This window comes from Hevea brasiliensis, chromosome 17, assembly GCF_030052815.1.
Source record: "Hevea brasiliensis isolate MT/VB/25A 57/8 chromosome 17, ASM3005281v1, whole genome shotgun sequence".
Classification (NCBI taxonomy): domain Eukaryota; kingdom Viridiplantae; phylum Streptophyta; class Magnoliopsida; order Malpighiales; family Euphorbiaceae; genus Hevea; species Hevea brasiliensis.
The window spans coordinates 17710014-17732441 of NC_079509.1; the positions used below are offsets into that span (position 1 = coordinate 17710014).

General features: G+C 34.0%; 1 protein-coding gene across 1 annotated transcript; it reads left to right on the plus strand.

The window, feature by feature from the left end:
* Nucleotides 1-8565: 8565 nt before the first annotated feature.
* LOC110633455 (transcription factor bHLH52-like) lies at nucleotides 8566-9542 on the plus strand. Its single transcript, XM_058140179.1, has 2 exons — nucleotides 8566-9237; nucleotides 9341-9542. The coding sequence occupies exons 1-2, from the start codon at nucleotides 8566-8568 to the stop codon at nucleotides 9467-9469; spliced, it is 801 nt and encodes a 266-aa protein (XP_057996162.1). The 3' UTR covers nucleotides 9470-9542.
* Nucleotides 9543-22428: the final 12886 nt, after the last annotated feature.

A 22428-nucleotide genomic window follows, 5' to 3' on the forward strand; every position in this document is an offset into this window, starting at 1 on the left:
GTAATGCTAAACAATATGCTAAAGGACCCACTCTTTCCAGAACCTCGTATGGCCCAATGAAATGAGGACTCAGTTTCCCCTTTCTGCCAAATCTCATAATTTTCTTCCAAGGGGAAACCTTGAGGAATACTTTATCACTCACTGCATATTCAATATCCCTTCTCTTAAAATCAATGTAGGACTTCTGACGGTCTGATGTAACCTTGAGTCGATCTCTAATTAGTTTGATTTTCTACTCTGTCTGCTAAATAATTTCTGACCCAATCATCTTTTTTTCACCTACTTTATCCCAACACAAAGGAGTCCTGCACTTTCTGCCATACAGAGCTTCATACGGAGGCATCTCAATGCTTGATTGGTAGCTATTGTTATAAGCAAATTCAATCAGAGGCAAGTGTGTATCCCAATTGCCCTCAAACTCAATCACACAAGCCCGCAGCATATCCTCCAATATCTGTATTACCCTCTCAGACTGGCTATCTGTCAGTGGGTGGAATGTCGTACTAAAGTTCAATCTAGTTCCTAGGGCTCTCTGAAGACTACCCCAGAATCTAGAAGTGAACCTAGGATCTCTGTCAGATACAATCAATACTGGCACTCCATGTAGCCTTACAATCTCATCTATATACAATTTGGCCAATTTCTCTAAGCTATAGTCCATCCGGACTGGCAGAAAATGAGCAGACTTAGTTAATTTATCCACTATGACCCATACTGCATCACGGCTCTTCTGTGTCCTCAGAAGTCCCATCACAAAATCTACAGTTATTCGTTCCCATTTCCATTCAGGTACTGGTAGTGGATGTAGTAAACCAGCTGGCACTTGATGTTCTGTCTTCACGTACTGACAAGTTAGGCATTTGGAGACAAAATCAGCTACATCCCTTTTCATGCCCATCCATCAGTAATGCTCCTTTAGTCCTCTGTACATTTTAGTGTCACCAGGGTGCATAGCAAAAGGAGACTCATGTGCTTCCTTCATAATGATCTGTCTCAAGTCAACATCATTAGTAACAGTAGACCATCATCTCTCACAAAGAATTCGGTTTTCTTATCCTGCCGAACTTCTTCCAGTAGCTTCTGATATTTCTCATCATTATATCCAGCCATTCTGATCTGATCACTCAACACTGGCTGTACATGCCATGCAACTACTGTCCGCCTCTCATAATTAATTTCTAAGCTGGCATGTAATGCTCTCAACTCATGTACCATGTATAAAGGAGAAACTTGTAGACTTGCCATAGTCTTGCGACTTCAGGCGTTAGCCACCACATTAGCTTTCCCTAGCTAATAGTCTATCAGACAATCATAGTCTTTAATCAGTTCCAACCATCTCCTCTATCTCAAATTCAACTCCTTCTGAGTATCCAAATACTTCAAACTCTTATGATCTGTGTAGATGTAACACTTCTCCCCATATAAGTAATGTCTCCAGATCTTAAGAGCGAATACAATAACTGCTAGCTTCAAATCATGTGTCGGATAGTTCCTCTCATGCGGTTTCAGCTGGTGTGATGCATATGCAATAACATTTCGATCTTGCATCAGTACATAGCCTAACCCATCGTGAGAAGCATCACTATAAACTGTGTATTCTTTACTCGGGGTAGGTAAAGTCAGGACTGGAGCTTTAGTTAAATATCTCTTCAGTTCATCAAAACTCTGCTGGCATTTATCCATCCTCTGAAATTTCACATCTTTCCGAAGCAGCTTGGTTAGTGGAGAAGACAACATAGAGAATCCTTTCACAAACCGGCAGTAATATCTAACTAAACCCAGAAAATTGTGAATTTCTGTGACATTCCTGGATGGCTTCCAATTAAGGATAGCTTCAATCTTACTAGAATCTACCTTAATACCCTCTGCCGATACTATGTGCCCCAAGAAAGAAATTTCTTTAAGCCAAAATTCACACTTTGACAGTTTGGCGTATAACCGTTTCTCTCTTAAAGTTTGTAACACAATCCGCAGATGTTTATCATGCTCCTCTGCACTCCTTAAATACACTAAGATGTCATCAATAAACACCACCACAAACTGATCTAAGTATGGTCTAAAAATAGTATTCATCAGATCCATAAATGTAGCTGGAGCATTAGTTAACTCGAATGGCATGACCAGGAACTCATAATGGCCATATCGAGTTCTAAAGGCAGTTTTTGGGATACTTTTCTCTTGTTCCTTCAGCTGATAATAACCCAATCTCAAGTCAATTTTGGAGAACACAGCTGCACCCCTCAACTGATCAAACAAGCCATCAGTGCGGGGCAATGAATATCTGTTCTTTATTGTCACCTTATTTAACCGTCGGTAGTCAATACACAAGCGAAGAGTGCCATCTTTCTTTTTAACAAACAACACTGGAGCTTCCCAAGGTGACACACTACGGCGAATAAAGCTCTTATCAAGCAACTCTTACAACTGTATCTTTAACTCTTTCAATTCTGCTGGTGCCATTCTGTATGGTGTTATGGAGATTGGGTCCACACCAAACATTACATCAATCTTAAACTGCACCTCTCTTTTCGGAAGTAATCCTGGCAACTCATCAGGAAAAACATCTGGAAAGTCGCATACTGTAGAAATGTCCCTCAATGCTAGACTCCTCACTTGGTTGTCTATCACATGTGCCAAGTATGCTTCACACCCTTTTCTGATCATTTTTCTGGCTAGTGCAGCCGAAATGATATTTGATGGCAATAGCTGTCTCTCCCCATGTATCACCACATTACCGTACTGAAGGAGACCAAAAGTGACTGTCTTCAGTCTACAATCAATCATGGCATAATGCCTGGCTAAATAATCCATGCCCAAAATGATGTCATAATCTCTAAAGGGCATTTCAATCAAATCTGACAGAAAAACATGTTCTTGGATCACCAAAGGACAATCTCTATACATTCTGTTGACCCAGACCTCTTGTCCTAACGGACTAGTTACTAGCACCTCAAAACCCATTTTGACATACGGAACAGCAAGGGAACTAACAATGCTAGCACTAGCATATGAATGAGTAGAGCCCGGATCAAATAGTACAAATACATCTTGATCAGAGATAGAGAATATACCGGCCACAATGTCAGAAGTTTCAGCTTCTTCCCGCTGTCTCATAGTGTAGACTCTAGTCGGAGCACTACCTTGTTCGGCGGTTTCTTGTGTCTGTGCACAAGTCTTGCCGACCTCTGCCTCTACTCTGCTAGCTAGTTGTGAACCTCTGGTAGCAGAACTCTGAATAGACCCTTCTGTAGTAGTAGTAGGCTGCCCCGAAATTTTCGTTTCTCTAATTTTATTGGACAATTAGGTTAGGAGTCACCTTTAGGGGTGAATTGACCAATTTGACCCTTGCCGGTTTTGATCCGATTTGCACATAATCGAGTGTTTCTTTTGGAACCCTGACCTAATTATTTGACCTACTTATCAACCCTTTTTTGTTATTTTCTCTTTTCCACTAGGTTCGCAATAGTCCTTAGGACCACAGTGTCATAATTTTCGGTTCAAAAGTAGGGTTAGGATTGACCTTGCAGTCACTTTCTGGTAAGGTCACTCATCGCTGTGACTCTCGGCTCACTTAACATTTTATGTTATGTTTTTCTTATTTATACTTAACTATTTGGCAATCACTAATTATTTGCATTCATGGCTTATCTAGGTGTCTTAGATGTTGTTTTAATCCCCTTAATTGTCCGAATCGACACGGGTCACCGGAACAGTGAAATATATCAGGCTGTGCATATAGGGGTGTTACAATAATACAGAAAATATATTCTTCCAATAGCATACTAAACTTTCTCTATAAATATAAATTATTTTTCATCTCCTCAGAATGCATATTTGTGAAGCATAAAGAGAAGAAGTTTTTAGAGGTCTCTTATTGCTTTCATACCAAATTTTATTTCTTTCTCTCTTCTCCTTTATATAATAATTTTTTAATTCTTCATATATTTTGTTTAATTAATGCATATAGGTTTCTTTTTTTTTTTTATAAACGTGTTATGTTATATTTATTAATTTTATGTCTATTTATTGTAATAAATAAACATATAAATATTTTTCTTGAAATTATTTCTTAAAGTAAAAATTAATGAATAATTTCAAATAAATTAATAGAATTTGAACTATTTTATATTTACATTTTTATTATGAGTGTCATTATTTGTTTATTTTAATTTATATTATAAATATAAATATTTATATTTCAATTTATATTATAAATATTTCAAGATTATACAATTATAAAAAATTTTAGGGAAAATTTTCAAATAATTTCAGTTAATATAAATTTAAGTTATATTAGAAAGAAAAACTAGGAAATACATAATGTAAATAGATAACATTGAACAAATATTATAATGTAAATAATATAATTATAATTGAACATATATTAAATTAGACTAATGTCAATCGATATGTCCTCCTATGCCACATTGTGGAGGCCTCCTTAAAGATGTAAATGAACCAAACTGCTCGTGAGCTATTTGAGGTTCGGTTCGATAAAAACTCAACTTGATTCGGCTTGATTTTTAAACGAGCCAAACTCGAGCTTGAATTTTAAGTTCGTTTAATAAACGAGCCGAGCTCGAGCGCAGCACTGTTTGACTCGAGCTTGAGCTCAGCTAGTTTATAAGTTAGCGAGCTAGCTCGTTGAACAGGTTATAAGCTGGCTCATTAAGCAGATTCATGAGCAAGCTCGTTTATGGGCTCATTTACAAAAACATTGATGTTAATTATTATAATTTTATAATATTATAAATATATTTATTTTGTTTATAATTATTCTTAAAATAATATATTCTTTAAAAATATAATATAACAATATATAAAATATATTTATAATTATATAGTTATTTATGCTTTAGATTTATTTTTTTAAAAAAATATGTTAATTTTTATATGAGAATAAATTTAGAATATTGGATAATAAATACATAAAAATTATTGTGAACTATTTTATCTATATTAAATTACTAAATAAATTAAAATTACATACTTTTGGCGTTAGTGTGATTTGAAACATGAAGTATATATCTCTCTCTCTCTTCATTCTCTATTAAAATTTTAAACTTTTAAAAGATTAAGTTTCAAAATTAACATTAATATATCTAACAATGATTATTACTTTCTTTCTATACGTAGTCTTACTTCCAACATATGGGGCCCAAATGGGCTCTATAGTATTTTTTTTTCAATTTTAAATTTATTTTAATTAAGATTAAATATATTTTAATTGTAATTAATTTAATTTTTAATTAACTTTTATTTAAATTAAATTTTATTTTAATATAATAATAGTAACGAGCTTGAGTCAAGCTTCAATTCGAGCTTGAGTTTAGTTTATAAATGAGCCAAGCTTGAGCTTGGTTCGTTTATATTATAAGTTTGATACGAGCCGAGCTCGAATCGAGCTCGAGTTTAATATATATGTAATGAGTTGAGCTTGAGCTTGAGCTTGAATATTAAAGCTCGAATCAAGCTCGAGCCAAGCTCGAGCCTGAAAAATAATATAAGAAGCCGAGCTTGAACTATTCAAAGCTCAGTTTAGCCCGATTCGATTACACCCCTAGGCCTCCTAGTCCATGGTGGATTTCGGCGAATATTTGTTTGTCGGACCACTGGATCTACTTCTGCCTCCCTTCTGATTCTACATTCTGTTCAACACTCCTTTGATATTCCTGAACATAATCAGTTCTAAAATTTTGTGAATTATCATACCTTAAATGCTAACGTTGTTCTGGACCAAATATGTACTGATAAAAGTCACTAAACGGATGTCTATTCCAACATGCTATACATATTACTCTTGAAACCACCATTTCATTTGGTGGTTTTAGTGTAACCAAAAAGCCAAATGCTATTAATGTGATAAGCGATGGAATAAGATACAAAATTACTAAATTAACTGGTAATTTTGAGAGCAATATTGTTACGTTAGATTAACACAAAATAACGAAAACTTTATTTTAAATGGTGATTTCTTATTCAAATATTAAAACATAAAATCGCTTTTTCAAGTTGTGATTTCTATTACCCTACATTATTTTGATAAATAGTTTAAAATTCACATTATTTTGGTAAAATATTTTTAAAATCACATTATTTTGGTCTTTATCCCAAATTATATCTAGGTCACTCAATTTTGAATCTATTTCATTTTGATGATTAAATTTTAATTTATTAAAATAATATCACTTATTTCAATTTATATTTACAAAATTCATTCGCAATATTGAAATGAAATTAATATTTTGCATATTAAATACAAAAGTTTCATCTTTAAATTGATACTAAAAATAAATATATTTTCTATTTTAAGTGTTTGAGTTGTGTATTTAAATTTTAATAACTTTATAAATTATATAATACAAGTTTTATAGAAAGCAGAATTGAAATTGAAATTTTTTTTAGAAAATTTCTATCAATATGTAAATTTATAATAATTAATTTAAAAATTATAATAACAAAAAAAAATTATAAAAAGAAATAACCAACTTATATATACTAGTACAAGAAGATCCTACTACAAAATATAATATTTTTTAAAAGAAATAACGAACTTTTTCTTTAAAAAAATATATTTTATTAATTAAAACAGAATAAAAATTTTAAATACGAATCATTAATTTACTATTTTTATAAGCAAATTTAACATAATTACTTATACAAAAATAATAATTATTTTAATTTAAAGAGTTTAATAATATTGATAGAGCATTTAACTTGACTAATCAATGAAAGTATGCTTCACTTAGTAGCAATTAAAGTGTGCTTCACTTAGTAACAATTGACTGACTACTATTTGACTTCACAGTCTTTCTACAAGTCCAATACCCTCCTATCAAAATAATGAAACACAATCAAATTCTCCCAAAAATGGAGACATAATATATCCTTAATTAGGAGAATGAAGTCCATAAAACTCAACTCAACTCAACTAAGCCTTTATCCCAAAAATTTGGGGTCGGTTATATGGATTCGCTTTTTCCACTCTGAACAATGAAGTCCATAAAAATAAAGGCAAATAAAATAAGAATTAACAAAAGAGAAAATAACGAAAAATCTATCAACCAAATTAATAGATATGAATACATCCTACTCATATAAAACTTTATTAATTTATATATAAATAGTTAGAGATATCTTTTTTATAATATGAAAAATATAATTTTTAATTTTTTTAGTAGAAAATTGTGGAGTGGAGAGTCGAATTTAATCCTGTCAAATATAATATGCTTTCAGTTATTAAATTAAACTCAGCTAAATAATTTAAAATTCTGTTTTAATTCATATTTGTGGGTGTATATTTTTTATACACGATAATAAATATATCTTCTAATCCCGATCAAATACAAAACCTTAATCCTATGAGATAAATAATAGAGAATTTATAAAGAATCAAAATACCTCTTTTAGATTTGACCATAGAATGATCGAATTCAAATTCTAACCAATAAAATAAGCTGTAAACCTATTTACAATCCATCATCTAACCCTTGAATTTCTTTTACATTCTTACTCTTATTCATGATTTATTTTTGGTAACATTTTCAATTTTTACATATAACCATTTGGCAAAAAAAAATTGTATATATATGAAAACTATTTTGTGTAATATTATTGGGTTAGTATCGTAATCGAATTACATAAATTGTATAGAAAATCAAGAATTTAAATTTAATATGCCAATTTTTCCTTTAAAAATCATGTACCAATTTTTATTTTCCTGTGTATTATTAACTATTAAAAGAACGGATTTTCGATAAAATTTGATTTCAAGCATCCATCTTTTTTTTTCCTTTTTAAGAATCGATATCCATTTTTAAATGACTTCGTTCTTAATTATCACTCAACCACAACATTAATTAATTTCTATTCATAAAAAAAAAATTAGTTTCTAATATATTAGTTTCATTTCAACGAAAAAAGATCATAAATTATAAATTTTCAATGGAAAATATTATTAAGCTCTGCAAAAATTTAAGTTGAGCAGTAAACTAGTGTAGATGTATGGAGGATTGGAAGGAGTAACCGCAGACTAATTGCAGAGAGCGTTATAGAGACTAGAGAGCCGCCATGGAAATTAAGGAAAAAGCAAGCAACGGTTTTTAGAATAAATGGGAAACCCTAGAAAAGTATGTGCCCCCATTTATTAGGAAGTTGGTTACTTCTTTTTTCTGCCAACCCTGATATTCAATCATCACTTCATATATTTCCGCACAAACCCTAACTTCCCACTTCCCCACTTCTCTCTCTCTCTCTCTCTCTCTCTCTCTCTCTCTCTCTCTCTCTCTCATATATTACCATATTTAGCAGCTAATTAGAGTACTGTTAATTAGTTTGATAAGGTTTGTTAGCAACCTCAAGTCTACTGCTATTCAACAAGCAAAAAAGACAGTATCTCCACAGGTATCTCATGTCTTATGGGTTCTCTTTTCTTCTCTTGTTGATTTATTATCTTAGACTGCATGTTTAATTTAATTATAAAGTTTGTCTTCTTGGCTTCATGGCCAACTTTTCTTTTTTTCAATTCTTTAGTTAACTGGGTTTTCGTTGTCTTTCAGTCTATCCATGGCTTTGAGTTTTTGTTCCTTTAACCACCACCAAGAGTTAACCGTCTATCCACACACTGAGGTTGATACTGATGATCATCAGCTTCTTGGTTACAATGAAAACTTCATGAGTACCTTTTCAGATTCCATCGTCAACCCATTGTTTGAATTTGATGATGAGCTCTTCTACTCTGATAGCTACACCAATCTCCTTCCATACTTCTCTTCTTCTCCTTCAGATAATGTCATGTCTTTGTCATCACCTGATATCTTTCCTCTCCAAGAATTCGAGTCCTACCAGTACCCAAAACGCCAGAAGAGCTATGCAGATATCTGCCACTCAAGTTTTGCTCCGAGTTTCTTTGATGGGTATGTTATTGCGAATTCTGATCCTGTACTCCCAGAATTTCCAGCTCCAGTACTGCCCAAGTTTCAGGTTCCGGCAGCAGCTTTTAATGGAGGGAGAAGTGACTGGAGTACGAAGAAACCAAGCGGAGAGAGCTTGTCTGCACAGAGCATTGCTGCGAGAGAGAGGAGAAGGAAGATAACTGAGAAGACGCAAGAACTTGGAAAGCTGATTCCTGGAGGGAATAAGATGAACACTGCTGAAATGCTCCAAGCTGCTTCCAAGTATGTCAAGTTCTTACAGGCTCAAGTTAAACTTCTTCAACTTATGGAATCAATGCATCAGGTATATATATAATTAAATTCACATTCCCATTTGTTCTTCTGAATTCTTTTACGATGAAAGTTTTGGATTTTTGAGAGCAATAATGTACTTGCAGGGAAACAAGGATTCCCATCTGCAGACACATGAACTCCAAATTCTTCTTGCATCTCCAATGATTCAAGAGAAGTTGTACTCACAGGAGAAGTGCTTGGTTCCAAAAGAGTTTCTTCAAACCATAGCAAATGGTGAATAAGATTCAATCAACACTTTTCATCATTGACATGAGTAGCCTTGTTGTCTGTTTTTATCCCCCTTCTAATTATGATAATGTGCTAATTAGGTGCTAATTAATTATAATATCAGTAGTTATTTTTCCACTAATCTTGCAGCTAGCTAGGTGCTAATGATCAATGTTCCTTACTTTTAGGTGCTAATCTAATCAATTTCTTGTAAATTCTTTTTCCATGAAAAGGATTGACTCTTTCTATCTCTCTTCTTCGTAATCTTTTTAAGGATATTAATTATTGGTGAATATATATTAAAATTCAAGCAATATCACAAATAATTAATTATTTTAACTCGAAACATATTTCTCTAATAATTGTTTTTAGGCCTTGAATTTGTATTACTGTTATAAAATAAATAAAATAATTACCTCAATTATTGTTTTTTTTTGGTAGAAATTATTAAAGGAGATGAGTAATATGCCGTTTTATTTTATTTATTTATGGTGATTATTGATAAATTAAATAATATTTGCTTTGTTAACAATAAACTACCATAAAATCTCCTAATTAGTATTACTCTGAGAAAAATCTTGACTATAATTAATAAATCATTATAATTTTCGAACTGCTTATAATGATTAGAGAACGGTTCTTCTAGAGCTTAATTTTGTATAAATAAATAAATTCTACTAAATTTACAGAATTTATTTGTAAATTTACGTTCGAGTATTTAACAGGTTTGTTCAAACGTTTGGTAAGATTAGGTCAAGACAGTGTCTTTTCATTAAAGATCCTGATGCTGAATGCTTTAGTCAAATCAGGAGATTTTAGTTCTGACACTCAGTGAATGAATCTTGGGTCAGGAATCGTCATAGTGAGACTCGAGCGTTAAAGTTAGTGTTAAAAGTTATGACCCTATTAAAGAACAAATCGGACATCACTGACATACGTGTGATCGTCTAAGGAGCTGAAATATTTTAGCCCATATCACATGGCTTCCATTTCTGCAAGTTCCGTCCTTCTTTTCATCTCAGTTCTTTTAGTTTCAGCTTTCTGCAGCACCTGTTGAGGACCTTGCAAAATTAAAAGCCCCTCCAGACTTCAACTCCACAATCAAGACCAACTGTCTCCACAACCCTTCTCTTAGATACTGCGTCTCATTGAGATCTTCAAGTCCCCCATTGTTGCTACTCATCTTTGCAATGAATCTAAGAACCTAATTTGTGTTGAATCATTCCCCAAAATAGACCTCAAAAATCGTCCAAAGATTGTAAGTTTGTATTTGTCATACAACGTTTTTTGGAAGTACTGCCCCTTAACTATTCTATCCATTGATTTGTCTAACAATTCTTTGAAACGTAGTTTTCCTGCGGATGTCCTGTCTTGTTCTCAAATCCAGGCTCTTGATTTGAGTCCTAATGCCCTTACAGGTGATGTTCCTGTGCAGAGTTTCACTCCTCTTTCCAACCTTACATTTCTCAATCTGTCATATAGCTATTTTTCTGGGAATAATATCTCAGATTCACAGTTCTTCAAGAAGTTTAATGCTTCGAGTTTTCTTTCTTCGAGTCTCCTCCCAAGTCACAGGAACCATAAGATCAAGGCTATATTTCTGTTACTTGGATTTCTAATCTATGTAATTCTAGTCCTAGTTTGATTTTGCGTGGCTGTCTTCAAAGGCCAGAATACTTGCCAAGAGTGCTCCAGAGAAAGCACAAATTCACACCAGCAATGCTAAAGGCAGCAACCGATCGGTTTTGGAGAAAGAATTTGGTGGTGAAGAGTGAAGGAGTGAGAATGTATGAAGGAACTCTGAGAGATGGGTATCAGGATAGAAATCTACTGGGACAACATTTCAAGGGCAGACCGCCAGAGATTCGTCAAGGAATGCAAGGTTCTTGTTCAACGATGTCACAAGAACCTAGTTCAAGTGTTTGTTTGGTGTAATGACAGAAAAATGAAGGCGATTGTTACAGAATGGACACGGATAGAATATTGAAATGTCGGGTCAGTTCCACCATGGAAGCAAAGGTTAAAAGTAATAATGGGAGTTGCAGAGGGCATGTGTCATATGCAGGTGTAGGGGCAAGGGGGGGCGTGAGGCGAAATATCATCTATTGGAATTATATAAAATGCACCAGGTAATGCCCAGGAAAGATGGTGGAGTCACAATGGTCTCACTTAAATACCACCTACTTAGACAGCATTTCCTAGACATGCACTTCATACAATCCTAATAGAATCAAACCACTGGTAAGTACCGTCTTCCCATAACACTACCACGGTACTAAGGATTTATGCCACGAAGGCATAGATAGACAGGAGTCACCACCCGGGTAATAACCGGGACATATTCAGTGTTTCTTCCGAGGGTCATCCAACTTACTCCTTGCAGAGTTTCCACAACCGTCATTACCATAGCCCAATGTCTAGGTTCGGGATAGTGGGTACGTAAGGGGAAGGTGTTAGGCACCCCTTACGCCTGGTCTAACCTCATTGATTCAAGTGCCAGTCCTCTACTAATATTTCTAGAAGTCTTGTTTATTATTTCTTTATTAAACTTTATCATAAAAAATGCAATTCTAATCCTACATACGCAAGTAATTCACAAAAGGGTTGTTGTTTACACACAATTTTCATGCACAAGTAATTCCTATATATGGGGTTGCTAATTATTTAAATGATATTTACCAGATGACTAAAATTAATTTATTATTGAGAATTTAATTTACAAACAAATTCAATTTCAAATAACCCTATGTTTCTATTTAACCTAATTAATTAATTTTCACCAAGTTACCCTAAGGATAATCGAACTAAGTTAATTATATACATGTGTAATTTACTCTAATATCACATAAGGCCCAAACAATCACAACCTAATAAAGATTTCTAACATGCAAATTTATTTTACAATTACCAAGTATTAAATTAAATTTATTTACATGCCAATGTTAGTTTAATTTACAAACAAGATTAATTTTAATTTACAAAGTATTTATTTAAATTAATTACATACAAAAGTCAGTTAAATTAAAAACATTGTTAATTTTAATTTACCAAATAAAAGTTCTATTATTACTACAATTTCATGCCAATGGTTATTCGAGAAATTTAGAGCTACTTACTTATTGGTAAATGCAGTTGCCATTGGGGCAAGCTACCCTTAAAAAAGGGTCTTCGCTTTTAGTATGGCAATGATATCCCTGGCTTACTCCCGTTTAGCTCCATATAAGCTCCACGCAAATGTCCTCTTTGGTACTTACCTTAGGGCTACTTACCAATTTTGTTTGTAATAAAAAAAATAAAGAAACTAAAGAAAATAAAAGAAATAAAGAAAATATTAATAACAATTTACATTGGATTCTAACTCTAGTCTCCTAAACGGTTAAGATTCCTAATTAGTTTCAACTACCTAATGGTCTAAGTCTTCTAACATGATCCAAACACTTTATAACACTTCTTGAATTAAAAGAATACAGAAAATAGATCAAATATCAATTAAAACCTAAGAAAATACAAGAACATGCACAAATATACAATTTTCAAATTCTGGCAGATTAACAGTAGCAAGAAATTTGATTTTTTAAAAATAGTTAAATATGCCTAAAAATCATAAAAAAATTACAGAAGATAGCTTACATATCATACAATAACATAAAATTTATAAATCAAACAAAACCCTAGCCGAATGATCTACATAAATCGTAACTCTTTTAAGTGATAGAATCGTACTACTTTTTTGTAAAATTCATAACTCATTAACCACAAAAGATATGAATGCAAAACCAATTGGAAAAGATTCATAAGATTCTGAAGTTAATTTTAGACACTAGATTTGCACAAAAATATTAAGGAACAAGGGAGATATGGGCTCCACAAGTCGGATATCCTGCAAATCAGATTTTACAGAAACCCTAACTTCAAACAGCCATAACTTACAAAATATTAAAGCTTTTTTAGTGATTCTTGAGCCTAAAATTAATGGAATTTCGTGTAGAATTTGAATATAATTTTTATAAATTTTTTACAGATTCAGAAAATAAAGAAAAATAATAAAAATATGAGAGACAGAAACCAAACATGTGCAGAGTTGTGTATCCCCTCAAATTAAACATGATTACATGATCTATATGAACATATAAAATAAATTGAAGACAGAGCATAGAATTAAAATCTTGTGTGGCATAGATCTTGAAAAGAAAACAATAAAAACTGACCTTCCAGAAATCTTGTATGAAAATCTTCTTGAAGAAAAGAAAAAATAAGGAAGAACTCAAAGAGTCTTGAATATCTCTAAATTTCCTATAGCTCTAAATTTTCTCTTCCTCTTTCTTCTCATCATCCCTTCTTCCCTTCTCTAGTAGGGTATTTATAGGGTTTTGAGAGAGATGTGTGATAGGGTTTGGAGTCTTAGGGTGATAAAGTTTAGATGACTTAAACAACTACGATTGCAGAATTCGAATAAGACTGGGATATGGGTGAGGTGTTTCAACCAATAGGAAGACATGAAAAAATGGAAGGCACCAATAGGGAGTGAGGAAGAGGTGTGGTAGGGTTTGGAGTCTTAGGGTGATAAAGTTTAGATGACTTAAACAATTACGATTGCAGAATTTGAATAAGATTGGGATATGAGTGAGGTGTTTCAACCAATAGGAAGACAGGAAAAAATGGAAGGCACCAATAGGGAGTGAGGAAGAGAGTGGGGCCAAGGAGGAGAGAGATATTTTATTATTTTAATTTTTAGAAAATAATTAAATGGATCCCATTTAAAATTTCTAACTAGGCTTTCTTAGGCCCATGGAGCCCAATTAAACTTAGTTAGATTCATTTAAGAACTACCCATATTAAATTTAAACAAAATAAAATTTTATTTAAATTTAATTAAATTAATTTCCCCAAAACTTTATTATTATTTTTATTTTTTCAAGATCATGCCACGGAATTAATAATTCAGCTCCATGTCTCCAATTGCATCTTACAGTCATATAATTTTTCATCATCGGGTTTCCCACGACCTCAATACACATACTCATCACAAAATAAGGGTCTACAGTTTGCCCCCCACTTTGGCGAAAGTTGAAATCAATGCGAAAGCATTGCTCAAGTTTTGTCAAAGTGAAACTCAAATTTCTAATAACTATGAAACATTGGCTATGAGGATCAAATATATCTTGCTCGGTCGACATTCTCTATGTTATGAGACTAGCTACGGTCTCATAACAGTAATAATTGTTTCATGTGAAAAATGAGTGTATCTTGCTCTGTCGATACACTTTGCGTCATGAGACTAGTTACGGTCTCATAACAGTGATAACTGTATCATGTGAAAATTGAGTGCATCTTGCTCTGTCGATACACTCTGCGTCATGAGACTAGCTACGGTCTCATGACAATGGCAACTGTGTGATTTGAAATGTTATGGATTCGTATTTAGGACCGCAGTCCTAAACTACCTACGTATCCCCCTCGCTATCCTGAGGAAGAATCAGACCCACTCGTAGTTCGACACTTGAAACTGTGGTGATGCGTGTTCTTCTACGCCTTACACACCTACAGGTGACATGTTGATGCGTGTTCTTCTACGCCTTACACAACTATGCCATGTGCCCTAAACAACGTCTAAGGACTTACCAAAAAAACATTTGTCATGAAATATTGTGGGTTCGTATTTAGGACCGCGGTCCTAAACTACCTACGTATCCCCCTCACTATCCTGAGGAAGAATCAGACCCCCTCGTAGTTCGACACTTGAAACTGTGGTGATGCATATTATTCTACGCCTTACACACCTACAGGTGACATGTTGATGCATGTTCTTCTACGCCTTACACAACTATGCCATGTGCCCTAAACAATGTCTAAGGACTTACCAAAAAATATCTGTCATGAAATATTGTGTGTTCGTATTTAGGATCGCAGTCCTAAACTACCTACGTATCCCCCTCGCTATCTTGAGGAAGAATCAGACCCCCTCGTAGTTCGACACTTGAAACTGTGGTGATGCATGTTATTCTACGCCTTACACACCTACAGGTGACATGTTGATGCATGTTCTTCTATGCCTTACACAACTATGTCATGCGTCCTAAACAACATCTAAGGACTTACCAAAAAATATCTAATTCATGATTTGAAAAAAAAATTAGGATGACTGGGTCTCAAAATTTTCTCTGATTTTTATGCTTCCTGTATGCTACTTCCTATCATGGGCATGCTGATTTTGCTAGAGATTCTAAAAAAATTTAGTCCTCTAGGGGGCCTCTTTTTGCAAAAACTTTCTTATAGCCTCAAAATTTTTTAGAAGAACTGTTCACCAAAAAAGACTTCCTCAAGGTCACAATACAATTTCCCTCTGATTTTTCTTTTTCTTCTCTCCCCCATGCTTCATTATTCTACAGCTATTTCAAAACTTTTCTGCCTTGACTCCTTTATCTTCCATGAACTCAATTCTTTGTGCTCTAACTTTTGCTTGAAATGCTCTTTCGAGTTTTCATTTCAGCGAGCTTGCTCTAACTTTTGCCTAAGCGGCCCTTTCGGGTTTTCCACTTTGCGAGCTCTCTTTTTTCTTTTTCTTTTTCTTGTTCTTTTTCTCTCTCTTTTTTTTTTTTTTGAAATTAGACAATCACCAGGATATTCATATCAAGCACCTATTCTATCATGCTCATAAGGCAATAGGTTAAATCAAAACAATGCAGTTCAATTACTTAATCTTCTGATGTATCCCTCAAGACACAAACATTTGCAATCATAATTAAATAAAACCCATTCCTAGTCAATGCAATAAAAACTTCTTTATTTATTAAGGTACACCATTACTCCCTCTTACATTTAGTTTTGCCAAATTTCTAACCTTCCAAAGTTAGAAATAAGCTTTATAACTTGCCGAATGGCCTTTTCAGGTTTTCCATCCAGATCTTCTCTCATCTCTCCTTTTGCCTAGACTGCCTTTTGCAGGTTTTCAATCTAGCATTTTTTTTTCTTTTCTTTTTTTTTTCTTTGACCCTTACTTTTGCCTAGACCATCTTTTATAAGTTTTCAGCCTAGCGGGCCTATCTCACACAAAGTACCATTTGAGCCTGTCTAAATTGACTAGTTCTTGAAATTTATTCCCATCCAAGTCTGATATTCTTACTGTGGTAAGATCTTGTTGACTATGTATGGACCTTCCTAGCTTGGGTAAACTTTCCTCTTAAATCAAAAGGGATGGGCCGAGCTTGTTTCAAAACTATGTCTCCCTCTTTGATCTTTCTTGGTTTCACCTTTTCATTAAAGGCTCTAGTTATCTTCCTCTGATAAGCCTGCATATGATACAAGGCTCACATCCTCTTTTCATCAATCAAAGCTAGTTCCTCATATCTCTTCTAGGCCCACTCATTTTCTAGGATCTTAGCTTCTAGCATCACTCTTAAGGATTTGACCTCTTGCTTAATGGATAGTACTACTTTAGTCCAATACACTAAAGAGAATGGGGTTACCCTCGTGGATGTCCTTGTAGTACTACGATAACCTTAAAGAACATAAAAGAGTTTTTCAGGCCAATCCTTATATGTTTCGAACATTTTTTGTTTTCCAACTAGAAGCTTTCCATTCATATGGAGACCACACATTCCTGCATGTACTTCTTTCATTATTTGCTCAGCCTATTTTCCTGAATTATTGTTCTATCTCTTTTGTAGGCTTATTGCCAGTATTCTCTCACTTCCAGAGACCTCCTTATGTCTTCATATCATTTTCCTTCTCCCTATAGGTCCACATGTGCTACTATTAATCATTCATAACATGAAATTTTACTCCTCATTAGGATAATTAGCTAAGTCAACTTTTGATCATTCTTTTCCTATGGGAACACTAGCTTGGCTTGGGAATCGGCCATCTAATTTTAAGCTTGAGGCATGTGCTTCTTGGTACTTTGTTAACAAGGCTATAAATTTATCTCTTTCTTCTTGGGTTAAATCTTCAGCTAACTTAATGTCTTTAGGATTATTTGGTGTACCCAAATTAATAGAGATCGATTTTGATGCATTAATAGAAATGGATTCTAAATGATTATGATTGCCATGCATATGCCTATTAGAATAAACATCAAATAAGTAAGTAAAAGGCTGGTCATGTTATTGATCTTTGCCTCAAAATCTTCATCAAGTACATTAGAAATGGAAACATCTGTATCACTACTGTGAGCATTACAAAAGACAAACTCAAACTTAGGAGTGTAACTTTAGGTGCTTAGCTTTCCATGCAGTCCTTAGATCAATGGTCCTGATTTTCTGCTTTAGCACTTTCACATATAGTAACTCCTAATCAAATGTCCAGGTAATTGTCCCTCTCTTTCAAGAACTTAGGAGGTTTTGACTCTTTTTCCTCTTTAGTTGGCTCATAGCCAAAACCATACCTTGTGATCTACTCCTTCATCTCAAGAAAAGTCAGCAGGCCATCTATATTTTCTCCTAGGCCTGTGCTAAGAAAAAACTTCATATCTTTCTTCATAGTAACCACTTTTAGATCCATCTAGTTTTTATAGATCCCAACAACTTGAAAATCAGACACTAGTGGAACTGAACCATCTAGTTGTAATGCAACTACCTCCTCATCAAAATTGGTCAAAACATATAAAGGACCCTCATAATAGCTAGAATTATCACAAATGTCAACAACCATTATAGACTGAGGTTCATTGGGCTTTTGGATGGGTTGGATAGGTTCACTGGGCTTTTGGATGGGTTGGATAAGTTCATTGGGCTTTTGGATGGGTTGGATAAAGTAAATAATTCTGTTAGGGTTATTTGGGGTGATGGAGATCATGTAGAGACCTGGTATAGGTGAAAATTTTGGCTAGGCATGGGGTTTTTGGGTTGATTTTCTGGGTCAATTATCCTTTTGGCATCAATTAGGCCTTAGATATCATGCTTAAGTTGAAAGCATCAGTCGGTGTCATGACTGTGGGCTTGGTAGAACTGGCAACATTGGTTGATATCATAGCTAGGTGGGAGTGGATTTGGTAGTGGTCTGGGTGCTAAGAGCTACAGGAGGTCTTGAACTTTGAGACACTCCAAAACTTCAGATAAGGGATGGCTGAATTGGAAAAAATCTCCTTAGGGTGTGAGACACAATTTGAACCTCAATAACTTTAATGCCACTTAATTAGCCTTCCTCGGGGCCTCTTTCTAAAGTTGACCACAATTTTCTCTTTTAGCTTAGACATTTTGGCATTCAATATTTCATCAAGCACGACCATAGTTTCTTCCATCTTAAGTAGTGCAGGTGAAATCCTTACTATTCTCTTCCCTTCCCTAACCCAAGTGACCTGATTGGAAGTCTCTTTGGTGTGCTTTGAGGCTATGTTTGCTAAAAAAAATAGGATTTAAGGGTTAACCTAAGCATGCTACGTACATGAATGTAATGCATGAATGGACCATTTTTTTTTCTTTTTTTTTTGCCTTTACTTTTACAAAACCAAAACCAGACCATATAAACTGAACTAAAATCGGACCAAAGACTGAATCAAAACTGAAAAAAAAAAAATCTCCAGAACTGAATCTTCGCCCCCTTATACCTTCAACTCTCACATGCAGGGTAAGAAAAAAAAAATTCGATCTTAGGCTATGGTACACTGGACACACCAACAGGGGGTGGTCCAGGACGATCCTTCCCTCACAAACAAAGGATTTATATTCTTAAAGTTTAACCATAAGTAAGCATCGTCTTACTTACCATGGGTTTTAAAATGGACTTGGGCCTATACACACATTGGGCCTATGCATAGGCCTAGGTTCATCTCAACTACCACTAGAACTTATGGTTTGAACAGTAAGGTTATAAATCTAGCATAACAAAAATCTACGAGGTACCTAGGGTTAAAATCTATGGCTCATGGGCTTCATCGGGTAGGAAAAGGGTCACCCATGCGAGAGCTTATCCATTAAGCACAACGGCCGGAGCTGTGGCTCTTTTATATACTCGAAGGTACGGGCATGGGGTGCTAGCATTCACCAATTCATCATAGCTCGAGTGAAACTATGGTCTCCTTAGCAAGTACTAGCGGGGCTAAAAAGGGTAAGAGTGATCCATGTGATAGTGTAGTGCAATGCAAAAAGTTCAACAGAGGAATAATATTAGACTAATAGAAACATGTTGGAGTAACTATCCATTTAGTCCCCAGTGGAGTCGCCAAACTGTAGGGGCAAGGGGGGGCGTGAGGCGAAATATCATCCATTGGAATTATATAAAATGCACCAGGTAATGCCCAGGAAAGATGGTGGAGTCACAATGGTCTCACTTAAATACCACCTCCTTAGACAGCATTTCCTAGATATGCACTTCATACAATCCTAATAGAATCAAACCACTGGTAAGTACCGTCTTCCCATAACACTACCACGGTACTAAGGATTTATGCCACGAAGGCATAGATAGACAGGAGTCGCCACCCGGGTAATAACCGGGACATATTCAGTGTTTCTTCCAAGGGTCATGGATGGCAACTTACTCCTTGCAGAGTTTCCACAACCGTCATTACCATAGCCCAATGTCTAGGTTCGGGATAGTGGGTACGTAAGGGGAAGGTGTTAGGCACCCCTTACGCCTGGTCTAACCTCATTGATTCGAGTGCCAGTCCTCTACTAATGTTTCTAGAAGTCTTGTTTATTATTTCTTTATTAAACTTTATCCTAAAAAATGCAATTCTAATCCTACACACGCAAGTAATTCACAAAAGGGTTGTTGTTTACACACAATTTTCATGCACAAGTAATTCCTATCTATGGGGTTGCTAATTATTTAAATGATATTTACCAGATGACTAAAATTAATTTATTATTGAGAATTTAATTTACAAACAAATTCAATTTCAAATAACCCTATGTTTCTATTTAACCTAATTAATTAATTTTCACCAAGTTACCATAAGGATAATTGAACTAAGTTAATTATGTACATGTGTAATTTATTCTAATATCACATAAGGCCCAAACAATCACAACCTAATAAAGATTTCTAACATGCAAATTTATTTTACAATTACCAAGTATTAAATTAAATTTATTTACATGCCAATGTTAGTTTAATTTACAAACAAGATTAATTTTAATTTACAAAGTATTTATTTAAATTAATTACATACAAAAGTCAGTTAAATTAAAAACATTGTTAATTTTAATTTACCAAATAAAAGTTCTATTATTACTACAATTTCATGCCAATGGTTATTCGAGAAATTTAGAGCTACTTACTTATTGGTAAATGCAGTTGCCATTGGGGCAAGCTACCCTTAAAAAAGGGTCTTCGCTTTTAGTATGGCAATGATATCCCTGGCTTACTCCCGTTTAGCTCCATATAAGCTCCACGCAAATGCCCTCTTTGGTACTTACCTTAGAGCTACTTACCAATTTTGTTTGTAATAAAAAAAATAAAGAAACTAAAGAAAATAAAAGAAATAAAGAAAATATTAATAACAATTTACATTGGATTCTAACTCTAGTCTCCTAAACGGTTAAGATTCCTAATTAGTTTCAACTACCTAATGGTCTAAGTCGTCTAATATGATCCAAACACTTTATAACACTTCTTGAATTAAAAGAATACAGAAAATAGATCAAATATCAATTAAAACCTAAGAAAATACAGAACATGCACAAATATACAATTTTCAAATTCTGACAGATTAACAGTAGCAAGAAATTTGATTTTTTAAAAATAGTTAAATATGCCTAAAAATCATAAAAAAATTACAGAAGACAGCCTACATATCATACAATAACATAAAATTTATAAATCAAACAAAATCCTAGCCGAATGATCTACATAAATCGTAACTCTTCTAAGTGGCAGAATCGTACTACTTTTTTGTAAAATTCATAACTCATTAACCACAAAAGATATGAATGCAAAACCAATTGAAAAAGATTCATAAGATTCTGAAGTTAATTTTAGACACTAGATTTGCACAAAAATATTAAGGAACAAGGGAGATATGGGCTCCACAAGTCGGATATCCTGCAAATCAGATTTTACAGAAACCCTAACTTCAAACAGCCATAACTTACAAAATATTAAAGCTTTTTTAGTGATTCTTGAGCCTAAAATTAATGGAATTTCGTGTAGAATATGAATATAATTTTTACAAATTTTTTACAGATTCAGAAAATAAAGAAAAATAATAAAAATATGAGAGACAGAAACCAAACATGTACAGAGTTGTGTATCCCCTCAAATTAAACATGATTACATGATCTATATGAACATATAAAATAAATTGAAGACAGAGCATAGAATTAAAATATTATGTGGCATAGATCTTGAAAAGAAAACAATAAAAACTGACCTTCCAGAAATCTTGTATGAAAATCTTCTTGAAGAAAAGAAAAAATAAGGAAGAGCTCAAAGGGTCTTGAATATCTCTAAATTTCCTATAGCTCTGAATTTTCTCTTCCTCTTTCCTCTCATCATCCCTTCTTCCTTTCTCTAGTAGGGTATTTATAGGGTTTTGAGAGAGAGGTGTGATAGGGTTTGGAGTCTTAGGGTGATAAAGTTTAGATGACTTAAACAACTACGATTGCAGAATTCGAATAAGACTGGGATATGGGTGAGGTGTTTCAACCAATAGGAAGACAGGAAAAAATGGAAGGCACCAATAGGGAGTGAGGAAGATGTGTGGTAGGGTTTGGAGTCTTAGGGTGATAAAGTTTAGATGACTTAAACAACTACGATTGCAGAATTCGAATAAGATTGGGATATGAGTGAGGTGTTTCAACCAATAGGAAGACAGGAAAAAATGGAAGGCACCAATAGGGAGTGAGGAAGAGGGTGGGGCCAAAGAGGAGAGATATATTTTATTATTTTAATTTTTAGAAAATAATTAAATGGGTCCCATTTAAAATTTCTAACTAGGCTTTCTTAGACCCATGGAGCCCAATTAAACTTAGTTAGATTCATTTAAGAACTACCCATATTAAATTTAAACAAAATAAAATTTTATTTAAATTTA